This window comes from Microcebus murinus, chromosome 1 (genome assembly GCF_040939455.1).
Source record: "Microcebus murinus isolate Inina chromosome 1, M.murinus_Inina_mat1.0, whole genome shotgun sequence".
NCBI lineage: Eukaryota > Metazoa > Chordata > Mammalia > Primates > Cheirogaleidae > Microcebus > Microcebus murinus.
The window spans coordinates 62637560-62654441 of NC_134104.1; the positions used below are offsets into that span (position 1 = coordinate 62637560).

General features: G+C 48.1%; 1 protein-coding gene across 1 annotated transcript in view; it reads right to left on the reverse strand.

The window, feature by feature from the left end:
- Positions 1-6532: 6532 nt before the first annotated feature.
- The window catches only part of GPR156 (G protein-coupled receptor 156), an 87686-nt gene continuing 77336 nt past the window's right edge, over positions 6533-16882 (reverse strand). Inside the window, exons 9-10 of the mRNA XM_012780562.3 lie at positions 13794-13952; positions 6533-9592 (exon numbers count right to left, since the gene is read on the reverse strand). Coding sequence (XP_012636016.2) covers positions 8264-9592; positions 13794-13952 — 1488 coding nt within the window. The 3' untranslated portion in view covers positions 6533-8263. The remainder of the gene's footprint in view (positions 9593-13793; positions 13953-16882) is intronic.

Here is a 16882-nt window from a genome sequence, read left to right on the forward strand (position 1 = left end):
TAGAGATGATGGATAGAACCAGAAGCTTCAGCTGGCATCCCAGAGATCAGAGCCAAAGCTTAGATGTTCTCAACTCTGGCTTCACATTAGGAATTTAAGATATGCTAGAACTTAATTACCTTAGGAACTTAAGATATGCTAACATCTAGATCCTACCTTGACCTGGTATATCCTGGGGCTGCAGGCAGAGTTTCAGAGGGAAGAAATCCCTTTAGGACCTGAATTGACATCAGTGGCTTACAACTGCAAGGCCCAGGCCACTCTGGCCCAGGCATGGGACATCTGCAGTTCCAGACTGACAACCATAACTGCTGGAAATAAGGCATCTGGCTGCCTTCCACTGGTATGGTCTCCTTTTCCTGAGAATGAAAATGCCTGCTTATGACATCAGAAGAATGTGTTGATGGATCTGCATCCTGTTTCCAATTTTTATTGTATTTTATGGTGGGAGCAGCAGCAACAGCAGCAGGATTAACCTGATCTTCCTCTTTATTGGCCCCTTCAGCTTCCTGCAGCTGTTCATGGATAGAAACCATCCAGAGATGTATTTTGTTATTGTTTTTGTTTTTTGAAGATGTTGAGGATGTTGGGGAAATTGTGCCCAGTGTTTTAGGGACTGCTGTCATATGAATGTGTCCTCTCCAAAATTCAAGTGTTACCAATGTGGTATAATATTTAAGAGGTAGGGCCTTTAAAAGGTGATTAGGCCACAAGGGCTCCTCCCTTATAAAAGAGTCTCTGTGCAGCCTTACGCTTGCTGGTCCTTCTCCTTCCACCAGGAGAAGACCCAGTGCCCCTCCCCTCTAGAGGATGCAGCCCTCACCAGACAACTGAAGCCGCCAGCACCTTGATCTTGGACTTCTCATCCTCTAGAACTGTAAGAAATATATTTCTGTTCTTTATAAATTACTCAGTTTGTAGTATTTTGTTAGACCAGCACAAATGGATTAAGACCTTCCTAGTTGGGTTTTGTTAGCTCAATTTCTTCCAGCAATATATGTAAGCCCCTATCGCAGTGTCTGGCATATAGGAGCCTCTCAGAAATGTTTGTTTCCCTCCTTTACCATGAGAGAGCAGAGATTCTCTGAAATGCTAAACTTCAAGTACAGTCTGGGAGAAAAATATGGCCAAATTCTTTTTTATCTGCTCAGGATCATCTTGGTACAAACAGAAAGAGAGGACCCATTTTCTAAATAGATCTAGAAATGTTGATTGGGATCTGCTAGGCACCACATACATAAGATAGTATGGAAATGTAACCATAAATTAGACATGGCTCTTGTCCTCCAGTCTCTGATAATCTATTTGGAGAGGCAAGATATGAGCATGTGAGGAGTTAACAACAAAGGATTTATATATAACAGCCAAACACATCAGTATAATTGTTATCAAGGGCCACATCGGGCGTATAGGATTTATTGCCTAATAAATCTGAGGACAGCTGGAACGGGTCAGGAGGAGAGGCCACTTCAGGCTGGGGTAGTAAGAATGAAGGAGAGAAGAGCTGACGTAAGCAAAAGTTCAGACCTGGCCTGAGTGTGCTCCAGTAAATCCACATGGCAGGAGTGAAGGGAGTTCAAAGTAAGTTGAAGACAGGGGAGGGTGGAGCTCCATAATGGAGGGCCTCAAACCTCAAAGCAAGGTGAGATTTCACCCTGCAGGAGGCTTGGAGCAATCAAGGCTTTTCAGTAAAGTAGATGTGTGAATTGAAAAGAGATTCCATGGGTCTTCCCCCTGGCCAGCAGAAGAGCTGAGGTCAAGCTGTCACAGGGCCTTCTGGATCTCTTGTCACCTTTTTGTGCCACTTAAAGAGTGCAAGGCTTGAGAAAAAATTTTCAGCTGGGGAGGGGGGACCGACTGGTCTGAACAAGAGGATTGCTTGTTTTCAGTATCGCTTGCATTTGGCATTGAACTTCCTGAAGTGGGGGAGTGACCAGGTAGCTTTAGAGAGCTTCCTTCAAGCCTCCAGGATGCTGACTCAATGACTCAGCAATGGAGGGTTTTGCAATAGGCTCACAGAACCAGACCAGCTTGCTTTTCCTAAGGAAGCCTTGGTGTCCTAAGAAAACCTCAGCCTGGGTCCCTGCCCTGCCCGGTTGAAATTCCTTCTGTCTTCTGTAGCATGCCTGTAGCACATGCTCTGTAACCAGCACTGGGGAATCCAAAAAGGGCTTTGGAATCAAGTCAGATTTCAGTGCGAAGTCTGGCTCTGCCTCTAACCACTTGTGTGACTTTCAGCAAGTTATCTAACCTCTCCCAGTTAAAGTTTCCTCATCTATGAAACAGGGACAATAACTACTTTGCTGAGTGGTTATAAATATCACAGGAGACAAGTATTAAATGGCACACAGCTGGTATCTTATATATGTTTTTTCTATTACAACATGCATAATATTTCTACAAAGAAAACTAGTTGTGTCTCTTGGGTCCACCCTAAAAAAAATCAGATTTCTTGACTTTCCAACTACACCTTTCCCTCTGGCCTCATCCTGACATTTGAGTCCCGAGGTGGATGTGCTCCCCATAGTAAGTGCACCTGACTAAGAAGGGTTCAGGGAGAAAATTCTGTTGCCCCAAAGATGGACTAAACCAAAAGACCATTCATTGTCACTTTGCCAGATCTGTTCCCTCAGAAAAAATAGAAGAGATGGGGAATTTTGGTGTAAAACAAGAAAACATAGCCAGAATTTTTAAAAATAAATCTGTTTTCCAAACACTTTTCTAAGATATCTCATCTACTTACTTTGATTTAAAAAACACTTATAAAAAATAAAAATAAAAACACTTATATAATGCTTACCATGTGCCAGACATAGTTCAAATCATTTTACAAATATTAATTCATTTAGCCCACATAACAACCTTATGAGGTAGATGATTTATCCCAGTTTGCAGTTGGGGAAACTGAGCCACAAAAAGGTTATGTATACAACTTGCTGAAAGCCACACAGATATGTGGGTGACTTGAAGCCCAGGTATTGCCAGGGGAGTAGAAAATTGTCACACAAAAATTAATGGAGGCTGGGTACAGCGGCGCAATCCTAGCACTTTGGGAGGCTGAGGCGGGAAGATTGCTTGAGGCCATGAGTTCGAGACCAGGCTGAACAAGAGTGAGAACCCTTTCTCTACTAAAAATAGAAAAATTAGCCAGGAGTCAGCATGTACCTGTAGTCCTAGCTATTTGGGAGGCTGAGGCAGGATTGCTTGAACCCAGTAATTTGAGATTGCAGTGAGCTACAATGACACCACTGCATTGTAGCCTGGGTGACAGAGCAAGACCTTGTCTCAAAAAAAAAAAAAAAAAAAAAAAAAATTAATGGAGAAGAGAGCCCATCTAAAATGGTTTCTTTTGACAAAAGATTCAGTTATTATCACAGCAACTTTAAACTTAGGTGAATCATCAACACTGTCATCCATCAAATAAGCTGATGAGATACCTAAACCCTGCTTCCTAGGTGAACTATTGTGAGCTACCTCACTGTGGTCCCCCTTGATTTTTTTGTTATTGTTGTTGAGACACTGTCTCACTATGTCCCTGGGTAGAGTGCATTGATGTCTTTATAGCTCACTGCAAGCTCCAACTCCTGGGCTGTAAGTGATCCTTCTGTCCCAGCCTCCTCGGTAGCTGGGACTGCCAGTGCACACTATAACACCCAGCTGGGTTTTGTTTTTTTCTTTTTGGTAGAAATGGGGGGGGTTCACTTTTGCCCAGACTGGTGTTGAACTCCTGAGCTCAACAATCCTCCCACCTTGGCCTCCCAGATTGCTAGGATCTGGCTCAGCCACTCTTCCCTTGATTGAGTCCTTTTGACAAACATTTGCTGGGCGACCATGTGCTAGGTGTGGGAAATTCCAACGTAATGATAACAAGTTCTAGGCTCAAGTAGCTCACAGTCTAGTGGGGAAAGTGGAGAGATGAACCAGTAGTCACATATGCGAGGCTCACCTTCTCTCAACTCAGAACTGGAGCCAGCACATTTATTTGCATGACTGACAATTGCCACGAACCGTCTACTGACCAAGGATGCCTTTTGCTCTTTGCCTGGTTCCCTCCTTCACATCTCCCTCTTGTCTCTCTTCATTCTTTGGACTTCTTGTCCTTTTCCCCTATCCTTCTGCTTTTCTCACCCACAGACATTTCCAGGGCCTCTGCCAAGCACTTGTTCTCTGAGCCTCTGTGTCTTGCGAAACCCTGACACAGACCTACTCAAACTCACAGGAGGTTATTTAGCCTTGTGACACTGGCATGTCCTTTTTATGACCTCCGCAGTGAATGGAACATCCCAAGGTGTTCCCCTTTCACATGGGGTTTGGTTGGGGATACTAACATCAGGAATGTTTCAGGGAGGAAGGTATCAGAGGTATCAGGGAGAGCAAAGTCTGAGGACAAAGCTGTAAGCTCCTTCGTGCTTTCAGCCTCCTAAACACCACTGTTGCATCAAATCTCCCCTTAGCAGAGCCCAGACAGAGTTACTGGGGAAAGTGCAGCAGCCAGAGGGAGTGGAGAAACTGCTTTGTTTGGGATTCTGAGAAAGGGGACCCAGGAAGGAGCTGGTGATGAAGATGGGCAGACGCCCTCCTGCTAATACTGCTTGTTACCCATGAACAAGCCTGCGACAAAAGCATCTTTAAGAGAAGACCCCTATCAAAAGAAGCTTCTCTTCTAGTAACTCCATCATCCTCTCCCACCTCCCCCAAGAGACTTGAAGTCCTGTCCTTTTCAGAATTCAGTTACGTCTGGGTCTGTTAGTGATGTTTCATGCTTTAACTCATTGGAAGGTAGTGGAACCAGATGGCTCTGTCTCCCTTTCTGTGGCTCTGTGCTGGTCTCAGAACAGGGTCTTTGCCTTCCTCTGTTTCACTCATTTATCTACCCAGAAATCCACCCATCAAGCATTTGCTGGGCTTCTAGTTTGTGCAAAGCTCTCTACTGGCTAATTTAGAGGAGATACAAGATGAAGAAGACATGCTGAATGCTTTCAGGAACTTGCAATTTGTGGAGGAGACACATCTAAACATAATGTAATAAATACAGACAGAAGAGATTTTTATAGAACTTGGATGGACTTTTCTCTTTTTCACTTTCAAAGTGATATGGTTCTTTTTGTTTGTTTTTTATTTATTTGTTATTTTTTTCTCTAATCCCATGACACATTATCAAAGTGATGTGGTTCTTTCAAAACAGGCCTCCTACAGCTAGGCACAGTGGCTCATGCCTGTTTTTCCAGCTACTTGGAAGGCTGGGTGGGAGGACTGCTTGAGCCTAGGAGTTTGAGGCCAACCTTGGCAACATAGCAAGAACTTGTCTCTAAAAAATTAAAGAACAAAAACAAAAACAGGCCCCCTACATCTGATACTTTTTTCTCCTCTTTGAACTCCAGGAAGTCCAAGTTGATTCTTTAGGAGGGGTTGGGACAGGCCAGGAGACAGGAAAAGACTTTGGGATCAGGATAGACACCTCCAATCCCAAGATTTTCAATCAGCAGAGAACATGTACTAGGGTCAGAGTCAGGCCTGGCTCAGTGCCACACCTTAGTACCAACAGAGACTTGTAATAGCCTGGATGACAGCAGCAGAGGGAATGTTTACTTTTCTTAGATTCCTTTGCACAATTTACTGCCCTTTCCTCAAGAGTATGACAACTGAGAGCATTCCACAAATCCTGAACACTCTGCCCTTTAAGAATCTCATCACTGGATTAGCTGATCTTAGGTAAAAGATTTAGGAAAGGAGCTGGAGAGGACTGGTACACAGAATGAACACTCGATTTCGAGATAGTATTTTGTGGCAGGCAGTCATGGTATTTGGTACATAGCTTTCAAACCAAATGGTAAATAAGGAATATTCAGGGTAGATTCTCTATCTTTTCAAGCAGGTCTGGCAAGGGTTACAAAGTCATTCGAGGTCAAATGGATGATAGAAGCCTCCATACAGCTGAGTCCAAGACATGAACCACCAAATATTCTTCCTTATTTAACTAGGGGATCTATTGATTTTATCTGGGGATGTTTGGGAAAGGCTGAAGAGAGAACATATGCTCCACCTGAGAATTGAAGAATGACTAATTCACAAGGTGCACAAAGTGGGGAAAGGAATTCTAGATAAAAGGATCGAGGTAGTGGAAGGGCTGGGATGGTGGGACTGAAGGTCTAGAAGCAGTGTGAGAAGCTGCTTCTTGGCAAAAAGGATTTCCAGGTTTAGAGCCTGCAGGATCTGTATTAATGGACAGTGGGGTGCTAGTGGCGGCATACTGGGGTGGGGAGGGAGCTGAAGGGAATCCCAGACACAGGACTCCCAGGGGTGGGAAGAGGCCAGGGTCTCCAGTGTTTCCTCTCTCCAGTGGGGGGAGTGTTTCTGGGATAAGATGCTTCACAGGAATGTGTTACAAAAGGAAGTTTGGTAGAAGATACACTTGGAACCCAGGGGAGCCCAGCAGCAACTCTGATCTGATGGCTTCCGTGCTTCCTCTCCTTTGGGTGGTTCAGTCTTCTCCGGGCCCTTCCTCCCCAACCCAAGACTAAAATTGCTGAAGAGATTTGCCTTCTCTTTTATTAAGGTACCACCTGGAAACACAGAACAAACTACAAATCCACACAGAATAAATTATGAAATTCATATTTAAAAGTAGGTGATAGAAGAAGCTGTGCTGCCAGGAGGCTCTCCTGGCCCAGTGGCTGGAGAATCATGGGGTGTCGGCAGCCTCGAGAGTCCACGATGAATCTATAAGACATTTAAAGCCAAATGCCTCCTCTGAGCATATCTAACAAGGCCCGAACTCCTTCACACAAACACGTGCACACCCACAGATGCACATGCGGGACTGGGGGCCGGACGGCGTGTTCACGACAACCAGCTCCGCAGCAAGCAAAGCGGCCCCCGCTGTGCTCTCCCTGTGGCTTTGGTGGCAGCGAAGTTCCTGGTGCTCATCCTTTGCAAGCTCCCTGGCTCCTGCGGGAGGGGAGGTGCGGGTGTGCCCCGTGGCAGTGGGAGGTGGAGACCTGATCCCGGAGGGAAGAACCGGTTTTGTCACCCTGGACTGCAGTTCTCATCAGGCCTTGCTTTATTATCTGGCTACCAAGCCTGCATGCCACTCCCAGAGGGAGTGAGGAGTCGTGTCCCCAGGGAAACCCCCCAACTTGGAGTCCCAGGAGCTGTGTGTGAGTCCTCTATCGGCCACTCTCCAGCAGTGTGACAGACACCGGGGGAAGTTATGTCCTTCCTCTAAGCCTCATGTTCCCCATCTGTAAAAATGAGAGCATCTACTTCACAGGGTTATCCTAAGGAATCACTGAAATTCGACATAGCCAACTACTGTGCCAGGCTCAAGTTAAACGTTCAAACCCTCTTTTGTGTCCTGTCTTCTTGCCCCCATTTCTTCCTACCAGTTTCCCCATCTGGCTTCCAGGCTTATGTGTCTGTTGGTAGTCATGTGATCCCAGTGGCACCCAAAGCACCTTTGGAATAGTAGGGCCTCCCCTCCCGGCCAGAGACTGCCGGTATGCCCTTCCCCCAGCCCAAAACTGCACCACTGGGAGAGTCAAAGGGTTGGGCCATAAGACCAGGGCACAGTCTGGGTCTCAGGCACTACTGAGCCCAGGAGAGAGATCTGGGGTGCCTGTGGGTGCCTGGAAATCTGGGTGTCTCAGGGATAACGGTGAGGTGACGTAATAGTGGAAAGACGTGAATAAGAAATAGTGGTGTCGTGGTGGCTCTGAGCTGAGTCTGGCCAGAAGCTGGAATCTAGGTGTGGTGCTCTGCACAGCCTTCAGCGGAAACAAAACCACCACCTTCCAGGATTTAGGAGACTTATATTCCGGGCAGGTCTGTCTACCAAAAAGCCAGTTGGACCCCACGACTCAGGTTTTACAGAAATTTCCCATCCATTTCTCCATCTGTCTGTCCTCCTAGCCACCTACCTGGTGTATATTAATAGTTTTATAGAATGCAGGCTGACCCGGATGGAAAACCCTATGTGTTCATTTAGCACCTTTCATCTAAGGAGTCAGTATCTTTTATAGTCACCCAACTGGAGTCTTCTAAGTGATGCTGTGAGGTAGTAACGAGACAGGCAATACCCTTCTTTTTATAGATCAAGAAGTGCTCACAGTGAGCATGGCCAGGGCACAGCTGAACACGTTATGAGCTGGCTGAATGCAGGGCACTGGTCTGTTCCCTGAAGACCAGACACTGGCTGTCTGCCTGCGGGCCTTGTTACGGCCTCTCCTGCACTGGCCTCTGTCTCCAGACCTAGCTCTGCTGCTTTTCACACCAGTGTGGGTTTCAAGTCATCTTTGAAGTTCACGATGGGCTTGGAGCGGGCCCACAGCTTTTCCCAGGAAGCCAGCCCCCTGGCAGGCTCGGGCTCAGTGTCTGATGTGTCACTAGAGTCAGAGGAGCTCTGGAAGCAGATTTCACAGTAGGGCCGGTGGCAGCGGCAGAAGAACTCATCTGAGCTGCTGGACTCAGTGTCCAAGTAGTCGTACTGAGAAGACAGGGAGGGACAGCGTGGGGATGCTGGGGGCCGCAGCTGCCACTGCCCTGGCAAGTCTGGCGAGGCTCTGGGTAGGCGTGGGGCAGCAGGACTCTGTGCCCGGCCAGAACCAGAAGGCTGGTAAGGAAAGGCTGCATTGCTCCCTCCAGACCCCTGCGGATCTCTCTGGCTTTGTTTGTTGCCCTCCAGGGTGCTCAGCCCGCCTTGAGGATCCGGAAGTAGAGAAGGCTTCCTGGAAGAAGGTCTAGTAACCCCGGAGTCAGCAGTTTGGGGAGCCAGGCTGGGGCTGTCCCCATTCTGCCCCTTCAGCCCACTTTGTGCCCCAGAAACAGGCCTGTTTGCCTGACGCCCCACATAGGAGGGTACAGAGCCAGGAAGGCGTGAGCAGGCCTGCCGAGCCGCCCGCCTTCTCCTAACCATGTAGGGGCTGAAGCCCAGCTCCTTGCAGAGGGGCATCTTCTGGGGTCTGAAGGCAGCATTGATCTTCCAGGGCTGCTGGGGATGAGACGGGGAGGAGGGGAGTGGAGCCTCGGGACCCAGGCCCAGATCTTGTAAGACTTCCTGAAGTTTCTCCCTGATCACTGAATTGACCCTTGACAGCCGCTGCGGGGGCTCCTCTGAGTTCTCCAGCTGCCTCTGTCTCTGAGTATCAGAGCCCCCTCTACCTTGTAGGAGACCGTGGCTGGGGGCCATGGGTACCTGCTCTCCTCTTTCTGTATTCTGGCTTTGCTCAGCCTGTGGCTTCTGGCTACACCTTGAGTCTAAATGATCAGAAAAGTCTTTTAAGTCAGACATCTTCTCCTGCTGTCCTGGGGCGGGGCTGGTGTCCTTCTCAGGCTCCTCAAGGCTCTGCACACCTAAGGAGGGCACCGAGCCACGCTGGGAGTCCTGGGCGGCCACGCCGGTATCATTCTGAGAGCCAGTGGGGCATTCCAAAGGCCGCTGGGCAGAGGATGCTGTCTGCACGTCCTTGCTCTGGGAGGAGGCAGGTGGGGCAGCCCATGCTGGGAGGTCGTAGTTGCACTCAGCAGACATCAGCCTCATTAGCTTCTCTTTGGCATTGTTTACTTGTTCCTGCAGGCTTTCAATCACAGCATTTTTCTGTAAAATAAAAGTAAAAACATTAACGAAAGATGCTGCTGGGGGTTCCATACTACCTCCCAGGGTGGAGAAAATGAGGCTTCAGAAGACCTTGGTTTAAGTTCTAGTTCTTCCAATGTATTGGCTGGTGGCCTCAGGCTCTGAGGCGGTACCTCTGCCAGGTGAAATGAGTTGATACGCACAATAACTGCAGGGATGAGGCTCAATGAATAGCCACAAATTATTGTTGTTGTCTTCATCTCCCCTTGTACCCCAGGCAGTGGAGTCACAGCCAAGCTGCTTGGGTGCACACACCCCCCTCCTTCCCCAGAACTCAGGGGGTCAGGTCATTCTGCAAGACACCAGCCTGAATGATGTCTGTGACTGTTCAGCTCGAGGTTTATCACGCTTGTGTAAAATACAGACAAATCTGAAGCATATCCCAGGGGATGAACAAATGGGGAAATAAGTATTTTGGCTCTTGCTAAACAGCCTAGAAAATGGAAAGAACAGGGAAAAGGGTGGAGGTTCCTGGGCCCAAACACATAAGACTGGAGCCAGGAGGGGCCAAAGAGAATCTCAGGTTGTTGTCATCACCTCCCTAGGCTGGACATCTGGCGGTGAGAGGCCAAAGCTACCATAGGCAATACTGGCTGTCAGTATCTCCTAAAGAATTACATGCATCAGAGCTATTGGAGAAACTTAAAAAATATATATTTATGTTGGGCCTAAGTCCCTGACAGCTTGATTCAACAGACCTAGAATGGAGTCCAGCAGATGAATGAGGCTGGAGCAGTTCTGCTACTGAAGTGCTTACCTGCTGCACAGGTGTTAGCTGATCAACAGGCTATGCCCAGGAGGGCTGGCAGATGACAGCTGCAGAGATGCATCTGTCCTAACTGCAAGTTCTGGGGCACAAAGTAGGAGAAGGAGGGTTGGCAATGGGTGTACAGGGAATGACTAAAGCCGGACATCTTTCCTTCATGCAGCAGCTGATTCTCTAGCTCAGACTGCGTGTCCACCTTTGGAAATTTCTTATGCTTAAAGGCAAAGGAGCAGGGATGAGAGCTTGTGGGCAACAGCTGGTCTTGGGGCAGATGACATGGCATTAAGGGTTTGTGGAAGGCAAAAACATAAGCATATGTTCTAGGGAGTCTTGTCTGAACACCAAAATGCTGCCTCTTTGCTGTCATGCCCTTTAGAAACTGAGGATGAGCATTTGGACATATTAATACATTAGTGATGCCCTAGAAACAAAAGGATGTCCCCTTTTTGGGATAACTAATACAAGCTGCTTGTGGATTGAACCTGTGGTTTCTTCTCAAGTTTTTTACATGGGAGAGTTGCCCAGAAATGATCCTTTCTGGATCTTTAGGGATCCAGATCTAAGGGAGCAGTAGCTTCAGTAAAATAGTCCAGTATTCTGACTAGCAACTCCCCAGGCAGACCCACTGATCGTCAGTATTCCCAGTTTCACCCTGGTTTAAGTCGACTTCTTTACCACCAGGACACAGGCCAGGAGCAGTGAGTGAGGGATGAATAAGGCGGAGGGGACTTTCAGCAGCTGAGCGCCCGCATGCCTGTTCTCCCCAGCTGCGGAGCGGGAAGGTCCGGGCGTTGCTGGGTGAGGGCAGATGACTCAAGGACTCGCTAGGAGCAGCGTGGATGAGTAACAGGAGACACTCGGCCTCTTCAGCATACCTGGGCTGTGCCTGCTCTCTCTCCCCCCAGGATCTCATGGGGTGACTGTGATGGCTGCACAGCAGGGACCCCAAGTCCCCCCTCCTCCCCAAGTCCCTGCTCCTGAAGCCCACCCTGCGCAGTCTCACGCTGGCTTCCCAGGCCACCATTGCCTCACAGAGTTGGGAAGAAGCCGTCAGCTCATGACAAACGCTCCAGCCAGTGAAATCAGAGAACTGCGTTTTTGTGCTTCATCCACAAACTCCTTTGAGTATAGAAAAACAGCATAAACACTGAGTTGGGAAGAATATGCTTCTCCCAGCAAACCAAACATCTGAAGCTGGCTGCCGACAGACTTAGAAATGTCAACCTAAACAGTCAATTTCCCTTCTTCCAGAAAAGGAAGTGGGGCTGTTATTCTCATGGCTGCATACTAACAGAGGCGTGGCGTGAGGCCCTTGTGAGACCAAATTCTGACCTGCGGTGGCAGCTGCATCGCAATGAGCTTGTTAATGATTACTTTTGGCACACTGTGGGAAGCAAAATGATCACTGGCGTGGTTCACAGGGTGCAGGCCGTAAGCAGAAATGGAATCTTCCTCTTGTTTCTATGGTTCAAGGAAGAAAAGTAATGGGTGGGTTTCCTTGGCTGTACAAGGTAGAAGGATCTGTCTGCTGGCCTTCGCTCTGACAGGGAAGTCAGTGACAGATGCCACCCCAACCAGCTTCTAGGGGACCCTTGGCCACAGGGGCAAGAGAGGCAAGAATGAGAAGATAGACAGCCCAGCCCATGAGAAAGTAAAAGGAAGGGCACGGGGGTGGCCGAGGGGCTGCATAGGAGGGAACTGCAAGCCGTGAGCTGGGCCAGGTTTGTGCACATACTGAGGCCGGGAGGGATTTGTATCTAATGGGCAGCACTGGAGCTGGGGACGCAGCTACTGGATCCTCTCTAGGCCTGCCACGGGGCCCCAGGACTGGCTGCTGGTTCTCGGGCCTGTTCTGTGGAAGGTGTTCCAGGTGTGGCACGTGCTGGGAAGGCCAGCTTTTTACTGCCTGTGCGTCTGTACCCATTGAGGGCCCTTCCTCTGGAGACTCAAAGCATCGTTTTGAATAGAGCAGACTGAGTCCCTGCGTGGGAAGCAGGGCAGCGTGGCAGAAGCACAAAAAGCACGTCGCACATTACCATAAGGCTAAAGAGTCAGTCCACTTGGCTGTTCCAGCATTAACTGATCGTGAATGAAAACCATCCTGGCTGTTCTAGCCAAGTTTCTGGGCTCCTGTTTAGCTGCGAAAAAAATGCTTCTTTGATACTTCACAGAGTATCAAAGGCAATGCTACTCCCTTGCCAGGTGGGCAGAAATCTGGCTTTGAAATAATGTCCTGAATGCTTCATACCTAGTAAAGAGAAGGAGAGGTAGTGCTCTGATGGACAAAAAATGTCCAGAACCAAGGGGACATTGTGGGAGAGTAGGGGGCAGGGACAGTGGTGCCTAGGCAGACTGGGCCCCTGCATCTGTTGTGTTTCATAGGTCCCCATCACACCATCCTCTCACCAGGGACTGTTAACACCCAGGTGGCAGTCCCATTACAATAAAACAGTTTCCCAAATAGCACCTACTTAGCTATGTTCTGAACTGAAGAAAATATGGAATGTAATTCAATTAGTGTCAAAATACTGACTAATTCCTCTGGGCCCTGTGCCTTCTTTCTGAGTCAATGCAGCCCTCAAGCTTTTCCACGTGCTTCTTCAAGCCTGCACAGCACTGCCTGAGTCTGGGAGAGGGGCCAGCTCTGGCTCCAGCACAGAAGAAAGAACAACTAGGGGCTGCCTGGTTCCCCTTGGTGCTACAAGAACATGCAGAAGCCCTTGGTTAGCCCCCCTTGGTTAGTCCCCTTCTCCATCTGTAGGTATGTCTGGACTCAGTGGGCTGATTGGATGATTGAAATCTCTAGTCAGCACCTGAGAAAGAGAGTCAGGGTTCCATAAAATCTTGGACATGAAGGCACTACTCTATGTGAAGACAGCGTCACCCAGAAGCCAGTGTCCACTACAGCTCAGGGCCTTTACAATGCTGTTCCTCCTCCTTGGAATGCTTTTCCCTGTACTCCTTGCCTGACCAACCACTTTGTACTTAACCTTCAGCTGTCAGCTCAGAGAATCTTTTTTGACTGCTCTATATTAGGTTCCATTGCCCTTACCACCCTGATTTTTTCCTCCATAATTTATGTTTATGTTCCATATCATTGTTCCTTATCACAATTTATATGTTTGTTTCCTCCACTCAACAGTGAGCTTCATGTGGGTAGGAACTAAGATTTTGTTCATCAGCACTTGGCACAATGCCTGGCACACAGGAGTGACTCCACATATCTCTGTTCACTGAATGAATGAGGTGGATGGGGAAGTGCTGAGGCTTTGCTTGCTGTTCAGGGAGGTGGGAAGATGGAAGGAAGAGAGGATGAGAGCAATGAGAGCATCTGGGGGCCACCGATGCAGGGCTGAAGTTCTTTGCAGGGAATCCGCCAGGCAAGGTGTAGCTTACTTCCGTGAGGAGCCTCTCCATGGAACTCTTCTCTCCTCTCGGGTGGCAGTTCTGTTCCTCACCACACTGGGTATGGAAGCTTTTGCTGGGAGTGCTGAAATATTTGGCCATGCGTCTGATTGTTTGGTTTTCCTCTTCAAATGCCTTCCATTGCTTCAGCTGTTAGATAAAAGAACACACGTTACTTATTTAATTACACACCAAGAAGCACATTCTCTCACTCTTTGTCATTAACACCAGGGAATGACACTGTCACAGATACACATGTGCGCAAGCTGTCCTCTCCTCAGAACGCACTTTACTCTGGAGAGCTCGCAGACAGTAATGACAGAAGGTACAGAGAACGTTAAGGTTGGATAGTTTTAGAAAACACCAAAGGAAGATGACAGGTAGGTGAAATACAACAACCTTAGCCCATCTACCTACCCCTTGCCAAACTGATCAAAGAAAACCAGAGTTGAACTCTCCTTCCAGAGCCATATTCTAAAACCAGTGTTTGGGAGCTATCACAGGGTTAAGCAATCTAAACACCATATATTTCCAGTGAAACCATTTCTAGTTGTGTGCAACTGTTCTTAATTATTTTTCGTTTGTTCACTAATGGTGTGCTAACTTCTACTGAAACCCCAGTTCCTTGCTGGTGGACTTCTAACACAAGTCAATTATTAAGGCTCAAAAAGAGAAGCACAAATGTCAATACATATGATAGAACATTAGGTCTGAGATCTGATTCTCTTTTTTCCTTGACAAACGAAGGATTCAAAGGGAACGTGACTGTCTAAGCTCACAAAATGAGTTATCAGCAGAACCCCAGCTGTAACCAGGGCACCGTGCCCCACCTCATGTCCTCACACATGAAGAGAGAGACTGTTCACTGTGGGGGGGTCCTCGGGAAGGTTCTTCAGATGGAGCTGAACACCTACGCTAGCCAGGTGGAGTCAAGTCAGGTACTCTGTGGCTAAAGCTCCCCACCTCCCTCAATTCCTTCTTTGTGAAGATGCTGGTCTTGAGAAACTGGTCTTGAGAAACAATCTGTGGAAGTGTGGGCTGATTTAGTTTAGCAGGGATGGGGCTGAACACAGAACACTCACACACAGGTGTCCTCCCAAGCCTTTGGGACGCTGTCTCTACCTGGGGAATTCCAGATGTGACTGACAGAGGAGGCCACAATGGTGGAGACTTCTTTTTTCCCTTAGAAATCTCCATAAGTAAATGTCCTAGTGGCAAATTCTGGGGACTCTGACACCTTAGTTCTAGAAATGATGCTGAGGTATCCGTGGGTAGCCTTGAAAGGAACCTGGAATTTCCCCGTTCACTCATCAAACATTTATTACCTCTGACTATGGGGTGTAACCCAAATTCCATAAAGCTTAGATGGAATTCTAAGTCCTACCATCAATTTCAATACCACATTCTCACCCAAGTCCCCTTGGGTCCTCTGCTGACTCAGCATGAGTCCTTCATGGTGTCAGGAGCCTGTGTGACTTGTGCAGGGTCAAGCTAGGAATGTCAACTCAGATGCCCTTCTGGAAGGCGCCCTCCCTTCTGAAGGATGCTGTCAGCTCACCACCCTACTCAGGAACCAGTGAAAGCCAACACCACACGGTCACTCTCTGGTCTTGGTGGATGGAGCAGACTAGGGTTACTCTCCTAGCACTGACCCTGGCAATGTTGCAGTGTTTCTGCTGCTGCTCAGCAGCTCCCTTCCTTAGCAGTACAGATTTTCCTTTTTCTTTTTTTTTTGAGACAGAATCTTGCTTTGTTGCCCACGCTAGAGTGAGTGCCGTGGTGCCAGCCTAGCTCACAGCAACCTCAAACTCCTGGGCTCAAGCAATCCTGCTGTCTCAGCCTCCTGAGTAGCTGGGACTACAGGCATGCGCCACCATGCCCAGCTAATTTTTTCTATATATATTAGTTGGCCAATTAATTTCTTTCTATTTATAGTAGAGATGGGGTCTTGCTCTTGCTCAGGCTGGTTTTGAACTCCTGACCTCGAGCAATCCGCCCACCTCAGCCTCCTAGAGTGCTAGGATTACAGGCGTGAGCCACCACGCCCGGCCCAGATTTTTTTTCTTTCCCCTAGCACCTCCAGTCTGAGGCCTCTCTGCAGGGCTGCTGGAAGAACAGCTCAGCATTGGCATAAGGGCACTTCCAGGGCCTTTGGGCCCTACGCTAGCCAGGTGGAGTCAAGTCAGGTACTCTGTAACTAAAGCTCCCCCCACCTCCCTTAATTCCTTCTTTGTGAAGATGCTGGTCCTCAAGACTTGACTTTTCAGAAGGACTGGCACATTCTGGCTTTCTCAGCCTCTGGGTTATGTGGGTATGGTAGGCTGAATAATGGCCTCTCTAAGATGTTCATTGGCCTCTAATCCCTGGAACCTGTGAATATGCTACCTTACATGGCAAAAGGAACTTTGCAAATGGGAACAAGTTCAAGATTTTGAGATGGGGAGATGAGTCTGGATTATCTAGGTGGGCCCAGTGTAATTACAAGAGGGAGGCAGGAGGGTCAGAGTCAGAGAAGGGGATGTGACAATAAAAACAGAGGTTAGAGAGTGAGATTTGAATATGCCACACTGCTGGCTCAGAAGTTGGAGGAAGGGACAATGAACCAAAGAATGCAGGTGACTTCTAGAAGCTGGAAAAAACAAGGAAACAGATTCTGCCCTGGAGTCTCCAGAAGGAATACCAATCTACTGACATCTTGATTTTAGCCAAATAAGACCCATTTCAGATTTTTGTTCTCCGGAACTGTAAATTAACAAATTTCAATTATTTTAAGCCACTAAAATTGTGGTAATTTATTACAGCAGCAATAGGAAACTAATGCAGTGGGATAATATGCGGAGTCTTTAACAGGACACTCCTGGGCCCTCAGAGGCTCCCCGTCTGTGCCCTTTCACCTCTTGTCATTCTCCCCTTATTTCTGTTTGTGCTCCAAACACACCCTATTCTCTCCCGGCCTCTCTGCCTCGGTTGTTATGTTATCCCATCTGAAATGCCACCCCCTGTCCTCCTCCCATCTGCTCAGTGAACTCTTAGTATTCCTTCAGGACTGAGCTCAAATGCCCCATTTTCTGAGAAGGTGT